At 43.9% G+C, this 17,520-nt stretch overlaps 1 protein-coding gene across 1 annotated transcript in view; it reads right to left on the reverse strand.

Moving 5' to 3' along the window:
- ACER3 (alkaline ceramidase 3) overlaps positions 1-17,520 on the reverse strand; it is a 43,274-nt gene that overhangs the window by 1,768 nt on the left and 23,986 nt on the right. The window contains exons 4-10 of the mRNA XM_040426429.1: positions 9,481-9,533; positions 8,203-8,284; positions 7,205-7,240; positions 6,216-6,274; positions 4,831-4,932; positions 2,684-2,788; positions 2,101-2,146 (exon numbers count right to left, since the gene is read on the reverse strand). Of these exons, the coding sequence (XP_040282363.1) occupies positions 2,101-2,146; positions 2,684-2,788; positions 4,831-4,932; positions 6,216-6,274; positions 7,205-7,240; positions 8,203-8,284; positions 9,481-9,533 (483 nt within the window). The remainder of the gene's footprint in view (positions 1-2,100; positions 2,147-2,683; positions 2,789-4,830; positions 4,933-6,215; positions 6,275-7,204; positions 7,241-8,202; positions 8,285-9,480; positions 9,534-17,520) is intronic.

Consider the following 17,520-nt stretch of genomic DNA (forward strand, 5'->3'; position numbering starts at 1 on the left):
CCAGTCAGGTGAAGTGCTCCTGTGCAGACCACCTGAGCTCTCCCCGTAAGCACAATGGAGTGACCATTATTCCTTTCACTGACCCTGACCACCAGGGGGTACTGCCATTAAACCCTACACTGCCATAGTCCACAAGATATACTGACATTACCCCTTCACTGACATTTACCACCAGGGATTCTGACATTAACCCCTTCACTGCCCTAGACTGCCAAGGGTACTGACATCAACCCCTAGGCCTCTTTCAGACGGGCGTTGCGCGAAAATGTGCGGGTGCGTTGCGGGAACACCCGCGATTTTTCCGCACAAGTGCAAAACATTATATTGTGTTGGTACCCAAACCCGAACTTCTTCACAGAAGTTCAGACTTGGGATCGGTGTTCTGTAGATTGTATTATTTCCCCTTATAACATGGTTATAAAGGGAAAATAATAGCATTCTGAATACAGAATGCATAGTACAATAGGGCTGGAGGGGTTAAAAAAAAAAGATTTAACTCACCTTAGTCCACTTGATCGCGCACCCGGCATCTCCTTCTGTCTTCATCTGATCTCTGTGCAGCAACAGGACCTTTGGTGACGTCACCACAGGTCCTGTTGCTGCACATAGATCAGATGAAGACAGAAGGAGATGCCGGCTACGCGATCAAGTGGACTAAGGTGAGTTAAATTATATTTTTTTTAACCCCTCCAGCGCTGTATTACTATGCATTCTGTATTCAGAATGCTATTATTTTCCCTTATAACCATGTTATAAGAGAAAATAATAATGATCGGGTCCCCATCCCGATCGTCTCCTAGCAACCGTGCGTAAAAATCGCACCGCATCCGCACTTGCTTGCGGATGCTTGCGATTTTCACGCAACCCCATTTATTTCTATGGGGCCTGCGTTACGTACAAAGAGGAGCATGCTGCGATTTTCACGCAACGCACAAGTGATGCGTGAAAATCACCGCTCATGTGAACAGCCCCATAGAAATGAATGGGTCGGGATTCAGTGTGGGTGCAATGCGTTCACCTACCGCATCGCATCCGCGCGGAATACTCGCCCGTGTGAAAGGGGCCTTACACTGCCCTAGACCGCCAGGGGTACTGACATTACCCCCTACACTGCCATGGTCCACAAGAAATACTGACATTACCCCTTCACTGACCCTGACCAACAGGGATTCTGACATTAACCCCTTGACTGCCCTAGGCCGCCAGGGGTACTACCCTATTCCACCATGGGTACTGACATTAACCCCTATACTGCCATAGTCCACAAGCAATACAGACATTAACCACTTCAATAACCTGGTCCATTAGGAATACGGACATTAAACCCTTCACTGCCCTAGACCACAGGGATCCAGACAATAGCCTTCACTGGCCAACTCTAGATGCCATTTAATACTTTATCCTATATGGCGGTGTATGTTAATATGTATTTTGCGCAGTTCTGTATTGCTCGGCTTAGCACAGTCCCCATGTCCCTAACCTCCCCGCTAACTGGCTATATAGGCTTAGAGGGAACACTGGACACATCTACTGCATGTCACATGATTTGTCCTGGCAACCAAACGCCACTTCTATCCACAGGCCGTGTGTGGTATTACAGCCCAGCGTCATTCACACTTGAATGGAGCCACTGCAATACTAGATGCAACCAGTGGACTGGTGTGGTGCCGTTTCTGGAAGAATGTTTTTCTAATGCTGGACAACCCCCTTTGACTAAGCTAATGCAATCACTTACCAAGCACAAATATTGAAAAGGTCTGCCATATATGTTGTCAGTTTTTCAAGATTTAGGCTTGCTGTCAGTGAATGGGATACCACAGTACTGTTCACACTGTGAGCAGTTCTACACACCATGGTGAGCAATGGAAACTTCTCTGACATTGAGTTTTGCCTGGAGTGGCGGTATCCGCCAGACCCCCCCCTTCCCCCCCGAGGGCCCAATGTCTGCAATGGGGCAGACATTTTTGCCTCTGACAACCCCTTTAAGGAGGGAAGCATATGACTTATCCTAGAAACATCGTAAGCTTCTCATGTATCTTGCAAAGCAGAACTACTACTCTCAGCAGCGACGAGTCAGAGGTGTAATAAACAGGTACTTACCTTCACCTTGGGCCGATACCGAAGGTAAAGAGTCCGTGTATATAAGCTGAAACAGACAACACAAAATCCAGTCAGAAGAGACGACCCGTGGAGCACACCCGGATTAATATACATTTTTAAAACCCGATTACTGGAAAATTCAGAGGAGACCCCCCAATATCCCCAAGTCACATTTATTAGAGTCCAAAAAGTTGAGATGTGGCGAGCAGTTTGTTAAAGCCCTCACAATGCAATAAACCCGAACCAAATCCATGTGTGTCATATGCAACTTTTGAGGCATAGGTCTTCAATATCACAGGGGTCCAAATCCCATCACCCCTGCCAACCACTTGGGCGAGCACGGTGACGTCGAGTACACTGGTCAAAAGTGAATGAACTGCAATACCAAGCACAGCCACTATACAATGTATGGCGCTGTGCTTCAAATAATATAAAATGGCTGCAGGGCTCATCCCAGCGTCACAGCCACTTTAAACAGCTGATAGGTGTGGGTGCCAGGAGTCGGGCCCCCACCGATCAGATACTGAGAAGTCAACCAAAAAACCTCTTTAAACCTTGAGTGGCCAAGAAGGTACATAATCACCTAAACAAGATATGCAGGTAGGAGCCCAGTCCAGTCAGTATGTGCCACCAGGCATGAAACTGTGTCACAGCCCCGAGGACGGGAGGCATCTTCTGTCGGACATCCCTGCAAAATGAGAAATGTGGAACTGTCAATGCCAAGTATGTCTGTAAGAGAAACCTTTTACATCATTTACAGGGAGGCAGTACTAACTGTGCCTACATCATAACCGGCAGTACTGCTCCATCTGTAAATTAGGTAAGTACAACTGCCACTGTTTTCTAGTCAATGAAATAGGTACAGACAATTCTGCCTCCCTGTCTCTCTCTTTACATGATGTAGGTACAGACAGTACTGCCTCCCTGTAAATGATGTAGGTATAGATAGTACTGCCTCCCTGTAAATGATGTAGGTATAGATAGTACTGCCTCCCTGTCTCTCCCTGTAAATGATGCAGCTACAGATAGTACTGCCTCTCTCTCTGTATAAATGATGTAGGTACAGATAGTACTGCCGCTCTGTCTCTTTCTGGTAATGATGTAGATACATATAGTTCTGCCTCATTCTCTCCGTAAATTATGCAAGTACAGATAGTACTGCCTCCCTGTTTCTCTCTATAAATAATGTAGGTAGATACAGTACTGCCTCCCTGTCTCTCCCTATAAATGATGTAGGTACAGATAGTACTGCCTCCCTGTGTTTCTCTATAAATGATGTAGGTACAGATAGTGTTGTTTAAGCATGCATGGGATAGGCATAAGGCCATCCTTTATATAAGATAGGGCCAAGGGCTATTCAAAGTATTCAGTATATTGGGCAGACTAGATGGGCCAAATGGTTCTTATCTGCCGACACATTCTATGTTTCTCTGTCTCTCCCTGTAAATGATGTAGGTACAGATAGTACTGCCTCCCTGTCTCTCTCTATAAATTATGTAGGTACAGATAGTACTGCCTCCCTGTCTCTCTCTATAAAATTATGTAGGTACAGACAGTACTGCCTCCCTGTCTCTCTCAATAAATGATGTAGGTTAAGATAGCTCTGCTTCCCTGTCTCTCCCTATAAATGCTGTAGGTACAGATAGTACTGCCTTCCTGTCTCTCTCTCTATAATTGATGTAGGTACAGATAGAGCTGCTTCCCCGTCTCTCTCTATAAATAATATAGGTACAGATAGTACTGCCTCTTTGTATCTCCCTATAAATGATGTAGGTACAGATAGTACTGCCTCCCTGTTACTCTCTATAAATGCTGTAGGTACAGATAGTACTGCCTCCCTGTCTCTCCCTGTAAATTATGTAGGTACAGATAGTACTGCCTCCCTGTCTCTCTCTATAAATGCTGTAGGTACAGATAGTACTGCCTCCCTGTGTCTCTCTGTAAATTATGTAGGTACAGACAGTACTGCCTCCCTGTCTCTCTCTATAAATGATGTAGGTACAGATAGTACTGCCTCCCTGTCTCTCCCTATAAATTATGTAGGTACAGATAGTACTGCCTCCCTGTCTCTCTCTATAAATGATGTAGGTACAGATAGTACTGCTTCCCTGTCTCTCTCTGTAAATGCTGTAGGTACAGATAGTACTGCCTCCCTGTCTCTCCCTATAAATGATGTAGGTAAAGATAGTACTGCCTTCCTGTCTCTCTCTCTATAATTGATGTAGGTACAGATAGAGCTGCTTCCCCATCTCTCTCTATAAATAATATAGGTACAGATAGTACTGCCTCTTTGTATCTCCCTATAAATGATGTAGGTACAGATAGTACTGCCTCCCTGTTACTCTCTATAAATGCTGTAGGTACAGATAGTAGTACTGCCTCCCTGTTACTCTCTATAAATGCTGTAGGTACAGATAGTACTGCCTCCCTGTCTCTCCCTGTAAATTATGTAGGTACAGATAGTACTGCCTCCCTGTCTCTCTCTATAAATGCTGTAGGTACAGATAGTACTGCCTCCCTGTGTCTCTCTGTAAATTATGTAGGTACAGACAGTACTGCCTCCCTGTCTCTCTCTGTAAATGATGTAGGTACAGATAGTACTGCCTCCCTGTCTCTCTCTATAAATGATGTAGGTACAGATAGTACTGCCTCCCTGTCTCTCTCTATAAATGATGCAGGTACAGATAGTACTGCCTCCCTGTCTCATCCACCTACCTACACAGTCCTTACCTCCAGGTACTGCAGAAAATGTTGTCCACGTTCCAGAGCACAAATCCAATTAAACACAATCCTAACGAGGTGTAAGCCAGGCCCCTCAGCCACGGGTACACCCTGCAAGAAGACAGACGGCAATCAGAAACATCTTCAAGATGTCATTAATGGAGACCAGACCACTGGTCAGACACTGAAAGGACCCACAACATGTCACGTTCGGGATCACTTTCCCCGTCTTCCCAGAAGGTCACATCAGCACCAGGGAGAGGGATCTCACAGGCGACAAGTCAGAGCGTAGAAAAATATAGAAAATTACATTTTAATTTGACCCTTTCACTGCCATCACGTAATTAATAGGTGGGTAGCAGCAAAAAGCTTTAACCCTTTAATGACCAGGCCTGTTTTGGGATTTTCCAGGATTATGGGTGTATTTACCAGCCTCCAGAGCTCATACCGCTACCCTGTCCTGGAGCCCTGTCTCCTGTCTGCGGTCTTCTAGTCCCCGTCCTGTAAACTTCTGGACAGATGGGGTCAAGTGCACTGCTGCAGCCAATGACTGACCTCAGCTGTGACATGTCTGCAAGTAGCATGTGACCCAGGAAGGACATGCCGATTGGGATCACGTAACCCCTGAGGTCAGTCATTGGCTGCAGCGGTGCACGTGACCCAGTCTGAACCTCAGCTGGGAGTTAACAGACAGGGGGAGATGGACAAATGGAGCCAAGACAGAGCGGGGGGAATAAGAACAGATCTCATCTCCAGGCTGCCCTGCCGTGCAGATTTCCACTGTGCATTTCATCTTTTGTAATGCAAAAGGGTAAAATCGGTGGCAAATCCACAGCAAAACCTGCGACAAATCCACAAGTAACGCGCAGAGTTTTTCGTGGATCCAGAGCAAAAATACGCGTCAAAACCTGCATCCGTTACATATACAAATTTGCTGCAGATTTGCCATGAAATTTACCCCATGCTCTGCAAAGGGAGAAAACTGTGGTGGAAATCCGCAGACGGTACTTTACTGGTACTGTAATAATCCGGTGACCGGCAGCCATCGAAGGGTTAAACAGCTGGGAATCAGAGGTTGCTCCAATCCCAGGCGTTAGAACAGAAGAAGCTCCCCTCTCACTCGGGGTGGCACACAAACTAAAACTCCCAGCATGCGCACCGCCTCAACTGAACCCTCATAGAAAAGAAATGAGCATGCTGGGAGTTGTAGTTTCACAACAGATAAAGAGTGCCGGAAGCCGCTCCCTCTTAATCTACAGCGCCATAAAAAAACACATATATTGGGTGGTCATTAATGGGTTAACATTGCAAAGCGTAAGCCCAATGTCATAGGTCCTTGGTTCTGGGTTAATTGGGTTCAGCGAGTGGAGGGGCAGATACGGGTCAGGCCTTACCATGTCACTATATACACCGATCGGAGGACGAGGAAGGTCACCAGGACTCCGTACATCACCTGGAGGCAAAAAGGGAAACTAAGAAGATCAGACACGGATCCTGCAGCCACCGACCGGCGCTAAAACATATGAAACTTCTATAGTAACCACTTCATTACAGGGCGATTTTCTGTTTTTGCCTTTTCATTTTTCACTCCCTGCCTTCCTAGAGCCATAACTTTTTTATTCTTCCATTCATATAGCCGTACGAGGGACCTTTTTTTTTATCACTTTTTATTCAATTTTTTGGGGAGAGGTGAAGCAACAAAAAAAACTGTGAATGGGCCACTTTGATTTTTTTTTTTTTATATTTTAATAGTACAGGCATTTTCGGACGTGGCGATGCCCATGAGGTTTATTTTTTGTTTATTTTTATTTTGGCAAAGGGGAGTGATTACAAGGGCATGGCCCCAACCACTGCAAATGAGAGGTTAAATGTCTACGACTGGCGTTATCGCCGATCGCAGACATTAGCCCCAAGCGTCTGCTGTGTGAAACAGCAGGCACCTGTTGGTTATGGCGACCACTCGGCATCAGGTGCCATATTTAAAGAGCCTACCACTTAAGTATATAGTCGTACTATATAGTCGTATTGTCGTGGTAGGGAAGTGGATGAACCCATCTCCTCTCCTGACATGTCCGTTTTAGTAACTACCTGAATTCCCCATGTCATAACAATCCTGGGGCATCTTCCCTTGCGATTCTATATTGTGTCACTTCTCTATTACTCCTACCAGAAGTCTGCAATAAAGGTCCAGAGGGGGGTTACAAGTTGGGGATGTGTCCTTGCACAGTCAGACTATCCAATCAGTGCGGATGGTGTCTGACTGTACAGGGCTCAGGAATCTTTTATAAACAACAATAAACAAATAAAAAATAGGCTGATACATTGTAACAAAACCTCAGGGAATTGCGCTAAACTTAATGTGTATAAAACATAGTAACGTTACCTGATGAAACACCGGCTCCTTCCATTGCAAATAAACCTGAGGAAAAAACACAACGGATATTATTAACTCCAGTATTCAATTTCATCACAGTACTACACCACATGCTGATGTAGCAGAGCTCAGTCAGCTAAACATACCTGGTCATCAACCTTAAAGGGGTTTTCCATAGTTAATACGGTTGAAAAAGCAACATAAGTCCATCAAGTTCAACCCCGCGAATCCCCGAGATTTTTTTTTTTTTTTTTTACTGATGACCTATCCAGATGACCTCTGAATAGGTCATCAGTATCTGAACGGTGGGGGTCCGACACCTGGGACCCCCGCCAATCAGCTGTTTGAGAAGGCACCGCGGCCTTCTCTCTGTTCACTGGTCATAGAAGTGAATGGGGCTGAGCTGCGATACCAAGCACAGCCGCTATAAAATGTACGGAGCTGTGAGAAAGCGGCGGCTCTCACAGCAGCACCGGTGCCTTCTCAAACAGCTGATCAGTGGGGGTCCTGGGTGTCGGACCCCCACCGATCAGATACTGATGACTGATCTTGAGCATAGGTCATCAGTATTAAAATCTCAAAAAAAACTTTGAACGAATGAGCACCCAATAAGGAACCTATGAAAAATACGGTCTGAATTTTCCTATGAGGTTTCAGTTCATACAAAGTGCCACTAGAGGGAGCCATCTGCAGGCACTGCTACATCTACAGCTTACAGAGTATGGCTCCACAGTCTGCAGTCCTGGGGCGCAGGTCACGTGCATATAATGTGGTGTAGCTTTACTTGAAATCCATCATGGCTTCATCTCTAATCACATCCAGAGCAGCATTTACAATTTTTAAGTCCCTAATGAACGAAACGGCTACTACACACAGAGCCTAGTGCGACTTCTCCCACAATGCATCACAGCAGACTACGAGCTCTGCTACATCTTGCCTGTTCAAGTCCTGCATCGTGAGAGCGTATAGCATGAATAACCCTACCCCCAGGAATAAATATTACTTACTGTAGTTACTATCACACTGAAAAGTATTAACACGACGAGCAGCAAATAATTATAGGAGCTTCTGTGCTTGAAACATTCGTATCTGAAAAAAAAAAAAAAAAAAGAAGAGCAGAGCGTCACAGTGTGTACTCCAGGACAGAGACACGACAAAGGGTAAATTGTAATATGTTACTAAGACAAATGTTTTGATTTATTGTATATATAATAGCCCTTAGGTTGCCAGGAGATGGACTTGGGTCTTCCCTCCTTTCATAAGAATGCATGGGTTCCAATGAGCCGAAGTTAGTTATTCGCGAAGTCGTGCGAGACTTTGTTGAATAACTTTGGTAGTTTATTTTTAGTGGAAAACCACTTTGAAACTTGAAACCAAACGCTGCTTCGGCTCTGAGTACTACAACCCCCATCATTGCTGCTATCTATCTATCTTGAGGGGTTTATGGGCAGTGTACACCAATGGTATCACATCCAGGGCTTAAAAAGGGAGGAAAGGCTATTTAAGCCCTGGATGTGATGCCATCTGCGTTAATTGCCCATAAACCCCTGAAGAAGCCTGATCTTCTGGTGAAACTTGTCGGGAAGGGGGGGGGGGGCAGCGTGCGAGCGCATAGCATAACTATACAGTACAGGGTCATATAGATTTAATAGCTCTTGCCACTGGGGAATTACCACTGTGAATACTACTACCATCTTCATGGCCAAAGCTACCACTCCCATCCTCCACTGCCCTCTTCTTGGCTTCAGAAGCATGTGGAGGTAGGGTAATGACTGATGGTGGTGCACTTAGTCCAGATCTGCACATGATAATTGTCAGAAAGCATCACTACAACTCTGGGGACCGTCCTACAGGAACCTGAACATTTACACAGCTCCACCACTAGATGGCAGCAGAGGAGCGCACCAATGTAAAAAGTCTTCTGTACGCGCTATATACTGTACACCAACCACTAGTGTTGAGCGAACTTGTGTTTTAAGTTCGGCGTCTAAAGTTCGGGTTATCTAAGAATCGCGTTATGGATTCTAAATTCCGTTATGGTCCGTGGTAGCGAAATCCAGAACGCGATTCTTCGATAAGCCGAACTTTAGACGCCGAACTTAAAACACATTTTTCGCTCAATACTACCAACCACCTAAGCATCCAAAAAATGATAGAAATGTGTCAATAAACTCCAGGCCTCTGGGAATAGGAAGCCATAACTCTCATGGGAGCAGTGGTGGCGGCGGCGGCCATGTTGGTGATATTTGTGGGGTACACAATGTAGTACACAAGGTGTCACTTACAAGCAGTAGACGAACACGCTGCAGCCGTAGATCATGGGCAGTTCATCCAGAAGCTGCAGAGAAAAACAGAAAAAAAATAAACATGAGGACGGGATTAAAAAAACATTGAACCCATTAGTGACCACCAATACACGGGCAGCCGTGGAGGTGATGATGAAGGCCCCGGAGGTCTAACATGTTTGTCTGCCTATCACAGGCCCTAACACCATGCTTGTCAGCTTTACACTGACAGGCATAATACACTGCAATACACGAGGAATGCAGTGTATTAGGTCAGCAATTAAACAAGTCCCCTAGTGGGGCTTATAAATGTTATAATAAAAAATGCAATTAAAAAGTAATAATAGTAAAATAAATTATAGTTATAAAATAAATAAAATAGTTTCTAAAAAGGGTTTTCTGGGATTTTGATACTGATAGCCCATAGGATCAGTCACCAATATCAGATCGACGGGGGTAAAACTCCAGTGAGCGCTGTGGCCTCTCCCTCGGCCAATGACGTCACGTTCATCGGTCACATGACCTAGGCGCAGCTCAGTCCCATTCCAGTGAATGGAGCGGATCTGCAACACTAAGCCCAGCCACTATACAATGTACGGCGCTGTGCTTGGTGGTCTCTTTAAACAGGTGATAGGCGGGGGTCCGACTCTCTGCACCCCCGCCGATCATCTGTTTGAGGAGACCATAGGCCATGTGACTGATGAATGTGATATCACAGGCCTAGGAAGAGGGCTGTGGTCTCTTCACATAGCTGATCGGTGGGGATCTGGAAGTCTTAATTACAAGCCATCGGTATCAAAATCCCAGAAAACCTCTTTAATAACATCTTACTAAATTATTTTATTCATGCAAAAAAAAAAAGACATAAAAAAAAACAAAAAAAAACAACAACACACACAACATAAGATCTGTTATTGATGAACTTTTATGAGAATAGGCCATCAGTATAAAAATCCTGGATAACCGCCATTTTAATTTTTTTATTTTTATAAAGTATCCATAATTTGCATCGTCACATCCGAGACGACGCGTACTAGAAAATGTTTACAAAAAAAATGTTTACCAAGTCAGAATTGCGGTTTATAGAAACATAGAATCGGCAGATAAGAACCATTTGGCCCATCTAGTCTGCCCAATATACTGAATACTATGGATAGCCCCTGGCCCTATCTTATATGAAGGATGGCCTTATGCCTATCCCATGCATGCTTAAACCCCTTCACTGTATTTGCAGCTACCACTTCTGCAGGAAGGCTATTCCATGCATCCACTACTCTCTCAGTAAAGTAATACTTCCTGATATCACTTTTAAGCCTTTTCCCCTCTAATTTAAAACTATGTCCTCTTGTAGCAGTTTGTCTTCTTTTAAATCTTCTCTCCTCTTTTACCTTGTTGATTCCCTTTATGTATTTAGCAGTTTCTATCATATCCCCTCTGTCTCGTCTTTCTTCCAAGCTATACATGTTAAGGTCCTTTAATCTTTCCTGGTAAGTTTTATCCTGCAATCCATGTACTAGTTTAGTAGCTCTTCTCTGAACTCTCTCCAAAGTATCAATATCCTTCTGGAGATATGGTCTCCAGTACTGCGCACAATACTCCAAATGAGGCCTCACTAGTGCTCTGTAGAGCGGCATGAGCGCCTCCCTCTTTCTACTGGTAATGCCTCTCCCTATACACCCCAGCATTCTGCTAGCATTTCCTGCTGCTCTGTGACATTGTCTGCCTACCTTTAAGGCCCCTTTCACACGGGCGAGTATTCCGCGCGGATGCGATGCGTGAGTTAAACGCATTGCACCCGCACTGAATACCGACCCATTCATTTCTATGGGGCTGTTCACATGAGCGGTGATTTTCACGCATCACTTGTGCGTTGCGTGAAAATCGCAGCATGTTCTATATTCTGCGTTTTTCACGCAGCGCAGGCCCCATAGAAGTGAATGGGGTTGCGTGAAAATCGCAAGCATCCGCAAGCAAGTGCGGACGCGGTGCGATTTTCACGCACGGTTGCTAGGAGACGATCGGGATGGGGACCCGATCATTATTATTTTCCCTTATAACATGGTTATAAGGGAAAATAATAGCATTCTGAATACAGAATGCATAGTAAAATAGCGCTGGAGGGGTTAAAAAAAAAAATATAATAATTTAACTCACCTTAATCCACTTGCTCGCGTAGCCCAGCATCTCCTTGTGTCTCCTTTGTTGAAGGACCTGTGATGACATCACTCCGGTCATCACATGGTACGTCACATGATCATGTGACGTACCATGTGATGACCGGAGTGATGTCATCACAGGTCCTTTAACAAAGGAGACACAAGGAGATGCCGGGCTACGCGAGCAAGTGGATTAAGGTGAGTTAAATTATTATATATTTTTTTTTAACCCCTCCAGCGCTATTTTACTATGCATTCTGTATTCAGAATGCTATTATTTTCCCTTATAACCATGTTATAAGGGGAAATAATACAATCCACAGAACACAGATCCCAAGCCCGAACTTCTGTGAAGAAGTTCGGGTTTGGGTACCAAAGACGCACGATTTTTCTCACGCGAGTGCAAAACGCATTGCAATGTTTTGCACTCGTGCGGAAAAATCGCGGGTGTTCCCGCAACGCACCCGCACATTTTTCCGCAACGCCTGTGTGAAAGAGGCCTAAGTCTTCTGAAATAATGACCCCTAAATCCCTTTCCTCAGATACTGAGGTTAGGACTGTATCACTGATTTTATATTCTGCTCTTGGGTTTTTACGCCCCAGGTGCATTATCTTGCACTTATCAACATTACATTTTAGTTGCCAGATTTTTGACCATTCCTCTAGTTTTCCTAAATCCTTTTCCATTTGGTGTATCCCTCAACCCTGTTACAAATCCTGCCCCTCCCCCCCCAAAAAAGAAAAAATGATCAAAAAAAGAAGTCCTATGTATCCAAAAATGCTTATGCTGCAAAAAAAGCCCCCCAGAAAGCGCACAAAAGTTGTGTCAGAATATGACGACACAAAGCAATTTAATTTCATTAAAAAAAAAGAAAAAAAAAGAAAAAAAGGTATTTCTTATTTTATTTAAAACATAGTAAAAAATTAAAAACACTATAAATTATGTTATTTATAGCACACAGTTAAATCTATAAAAAAAAAAAAAAATCATAAGAAACTAATTGTGCAGCAGACCCCCCCTTAAAAAAAATAAAAAATTATAATAATAATAATTAATAAATTACATTTACCCCTAAATGGCACAATCAGAAAAAACTACTTGTTTGACTCTTTCATTGCGACAATTAAATAAAATAAAATATTAAAAATATCACTTAACCATTAGGGCCCAATACAGGCCAGTAACTACGGGGTTAAAGAGAGGAGCTTAACGACAACCTCTAAAGACTAACTGCGGCGTCCAGAAACAGATTCATCGCTGTGAATGTCGCGTTACTGATCATATTAAAAAAAAAAAAAAAAAAAACACAACAATCTCTTCTTGCGGTCAGCAAATGGAAATATTTTTGTCTGAGGCTAGAAACCTGTAGACTTAATACTTCTCACAGCTGAGGATTTGTTACAGTGGTATCCAGTTTACAGCAATCCCCTGTGAGTGAAATATAGCAGCGTCAGAAATCTCCCTCCTGATAGTCTGTTACAGTGTGTCAGTGCAGGGAAGGCTCTGTTCACATTGAGTTATATAAAACTTTACATTTGCTGATTTCATGGCTCCAAAATATGCAACCGCCTACACAGTCTCCAAGGTCCAGAAGAAAGCAGCCATCTTCTAGGACAGCAACGTCTGGCCAAGGAACACCACGGACAGGAGGTCACGGCTCGTCAGTGCAGGACTCCCACCTGATAAGACCCGCAGCACATCGCCTGCTATAGGGGGCGTGATCAGACTGACGGCAGCGCCGCCGTGTACCAACACGTTCCGGGTATTAGCATAGTCTACAAGGCTGGGACAAAAACCAGGACAACTCACATCTGACCAAAGAGACTCCTGTGACTGCTGGAGGTCAGTGTGAGGCCTCTTTCACTCGGGCGTTGCGGGAACATGCGTGATTTTTCCGCGCGAGTGCAAAACATTGTAATGCGTTTTGCACTCGCGTGAGAAAAATCAGCATGTTTGGTACCCAAACCCGAACTTCTTCGCAGAAGTTCGGGTTTGGGTTAGGTGTTGTGTAGATTGTATTATTTTCCCTTATAACATGGTTATAAAGGAAAATAATAGCATTCTGAATACAGAATGCATAGTACAATAGCGCTGGAGGGGTTAAAAAAATAATTAAACTCACCTTAAAGAGGACCTTTCACTAGAATAGAAAAATCTAAACTAACTACACAGACATGGAGAGCGGCGCCCAGGGATCTCCCTGCACTTACTATTATCCCTGGGCGCCGCTCCGTTCTCCCGGTATAGGCTCCGGTATCTTCATAGTTAGGCTCCACCCGGTTGAACCTGCCGGCGTCTCCTTCTCCCAGGCTGTAGCGCTGGCCAATCGCAGCGCTCAGCTCATAGCCTGAGGTTTATTTTTCTCTCAGGCTATGAGCTGAGCGCTGCGATTGGCCAGCGCTACAGCCTGGGAGAAGGAGATGCCGGCAGGCTCCACCCAGTTGAGCCTAACATATGAAGATACCGGAGCCTATACCGGGAGAACGGAGCGGCGCCCAGGGATAATAGTAAGTGCAGGGAGATCCCTGGGCGCCGCTCTACATGTATGTATAGTTAGTTTAGATGTTTTATTCTAGTGAAAGGTCCTCTTTAATCTACTTGATCGTGCAGCCGGCATCTCTTCTGTCTTCTTTTTTGCTGTGTGCAGGAAAAGGACCTGTGGTGACGTCACTCTGGTCATCACATGGTCCATCACATGATCCATCACCATGGTAAAAGATCATGTGATGGACCATGTGATGACCGGAGTGACGTCACCACAGGTCCTTTTCCTGCACACAGCAAAAAAAAAGCCAGAAGAGAAGCCGGGCTGCGCGAGCAAGTGGATTAAGGCGATGTAAATTATTTTATTTTTATTTTAACCCCTCCAGCGCTATTGTACTATGCATTCTGTATTCAGAATGCTATGATTTTCCCTTATAACCATGTTATAAGGGAAAATAATAATGATCGGGTCTCCATCCCGATCGTCTCCTAGCAACCGTGCGTGAAAATCGCACCGCATCCGCACTTGCTTGCGATTTTTCACGCAGCCCCATTCATTTCTATGGCGCCTGTGTTACGTGAAAAACGCACAATATAGAGCATGCTGCGATTTTCACGCAACGCACAAGTGATGCGTGAAAATCACCGCTCATGTGAACAGCCCCATAGAAATGAATGGGTCCGGATTCAGTGCGGGTGCAATGCGTTTAACTCACGCATCACATCCGCGCGGAATACTCGCCCGTGTGAAAGGGGCCTAACTGTATGTAAACGCCTGCAGGCACATAACATACTGCACTGGCAGAAGGACCCGGCTTCACACGGGTATATTTAATCTGTTTCATTTAATGTTTGTGTGTGTCGTTAGAAGATATCAACAGTATCCCCCATAATAGTGACCTCTACAGCACCCCGCCCTCTTAACAGTGACCTCCACAGCCCCCCACCCCTTAACACTGACCCCCCCCACTGCCCCGCCTCCTTAAAATGGGATCTCCACAGCAGCCCACCCCTTTAACAGTGAATTTCACAGCACCCCACTCCCTTGACATTGACCTAATCAGGGGCCTGCTCCCTTAACAGTGACCTATACAGCACCCCGCCCCTTAACACTGACCTCCATAGAGGACCGTCACCTTATCTGGACCTCCACTGTTCCCTGCCCCCATGACAGAGACATCCACAGCACCCATCCCTTTAACAGTGACCTCAGCAGGCCTGCCCCCTTAACAGCAACATCCACAGTGAACGCCCCTTTAACAGTGACCTTCACAGTGCCCGCCCCTATAACAGTGACCTCCATAGCAACTGCCCCTTTAATATTGGCCCCTGCCCCCTTAACAGTGACCCCCACAGCCCCCTGCTCCTTTAAGGCTAGGGCTACATGACGACATGGGTCGCGCGACATTTCGTCGTACCAATGTCGCGCAACAATTTTTATAATGATAGGCTATGGAGTCGCACTGCGACGTGCAACATACTGTGACACGACAGTCGCAAAAAAATCCATCCAAGATGGATGCATGTAGCAGTGTAGTTGTGCCCTATGTGCCGTGCGACTTAGTGTCGTCGTGTAGCCCTAGCCTAAAGCTGACCTACAGCAGCGAAGAAAAATGGCTGGGTTGTTATGGAAACCTGGAGTAAAACTGTGTGTATGTGGAGACTAAGGGCCTGCGAGCTTCTATTGGCTGATAAGGGACATGTGACCGTGTGTATGGCAGTAGGGATATGAAGAGAAAGACTTGCAGGCTTCTAATGGCTAATGCAGGTCATTTTTTGGGAATATCTCAGGAACGGTACATCCTAGAGAGCTGAGACCCCCACAAGATTTCTATTCAGGTAGCAAGGGATGTGTAGACCAAGTTACTTTGAAATAGACGGTTGCGTTTTTGAGTGATCACGGAACATACATATACACGTCCTTCTTATATATATTTTTTTTTCTAGGAATGTCCTTCTCATCACACCCAAGGATAGAACGCTTAATATTCTTCTACACCTGAGATCAGCTTCTTTCAGTGTGAATTGTCACCTCTACTGAGCAATGTACTGATATGTGAGCTGCCAAGAGAATGGGGGGGAAAGGTAAACGGGCACGCTTCAAGCACATGTCTGACTCCACATCAGCTCTGCTTGAAATCCATGAAGCCATCTTTACTGCAACAGCAGGAACTGCTATAATACTGCTCCTATGTACAATAATATAACTACTATAATACTGCCTCCTATGTACAATAATATAACTACTATAATACTGCCTCCTATGTACAAGAATATAACTACTATAATACTGCCTCCTATGTACAAGAATATAACTACTATAATACTGCCTCCTATGTACAAGAATATAACTACTATAATACTGCTCCTATGTACAAGAATATAACTACTATAATACTGCCTCCTATGTACAAGAATATAACTACTATAATACTGCCTCCTATGTACAAGAATATAACTACTATAATACTGCCTCCTAAGTACAAGAATATAACTACTATAATACTGCCTCCTATGTACAAGAATATAACTACTATAATACTGCCTCCTATGTACAAGAATATAACTACTATAATACTGCTCCTATGTACAAGAATATAACTACTATAATACTGCTCCTATGTACAAGAATATAACTACTATAATACTGCTCCTATGTACAAGAATATAACTACTATAATACTGCTCCTATGTACAAGAATATAACTACTATAATACTGCTCCTATGTACAAGAATATAACTACTATAATACTGCCTCCTATGTACAAGAATATAACTACTATAATACTGCCTCCTATGTACAAGAATATAACTACTATAATACTGCCTCCTATGTACAAGAATATAACTACTATAATACTGCTCCTATGTACAAGAATATAACTACTATAATACTGCTCCTATGTACAAGAATATAACTACTATAATACTGCCTCCTATGTACAAGAATATAACTACTATAATACTGCCTCCTATGTACAAGAATATAACTACTATAATACTGCCTCCTAAGTACAAGAATATAACTACTATAATACTGCTCCTATGTACAAGAATATAACTACTATAATACTGCCTCCTAAGTACAAGAATATAACTACTATAATACTGCCTCCTAAGTACAAGAATATAACTACTATAATACTGCCTCCTATGTACAAGAATATAACTACTATAATACTGCCTCCTATGTACAAGAATATAACTACTATAATACTGCCTCCTAAGTACAAGAATATAACTACTATAATACTGCTCCTATGTACAAGAATATAACTACTATAATACTGCCTCCTAAGTACAAGAATATAACTACTATAATACTGCCTCCTAAGTACAAGAATATAACTACTATAATACTGCCTCCTATGTACAAGAATATAACTACTATAATACTG

Source organism: Bufo bufo, chromosome 3 (genome assembly GCF_905171765.1).
Source record: "Bufo bufo chromosome 3, aBufBuf1.1, whole genome shotgun sequence".
NCBI lineage: Eukaryota > Metazoa > Chordata > Amphibia > Anura > Bufonidae > Bufo > Bufo bufo.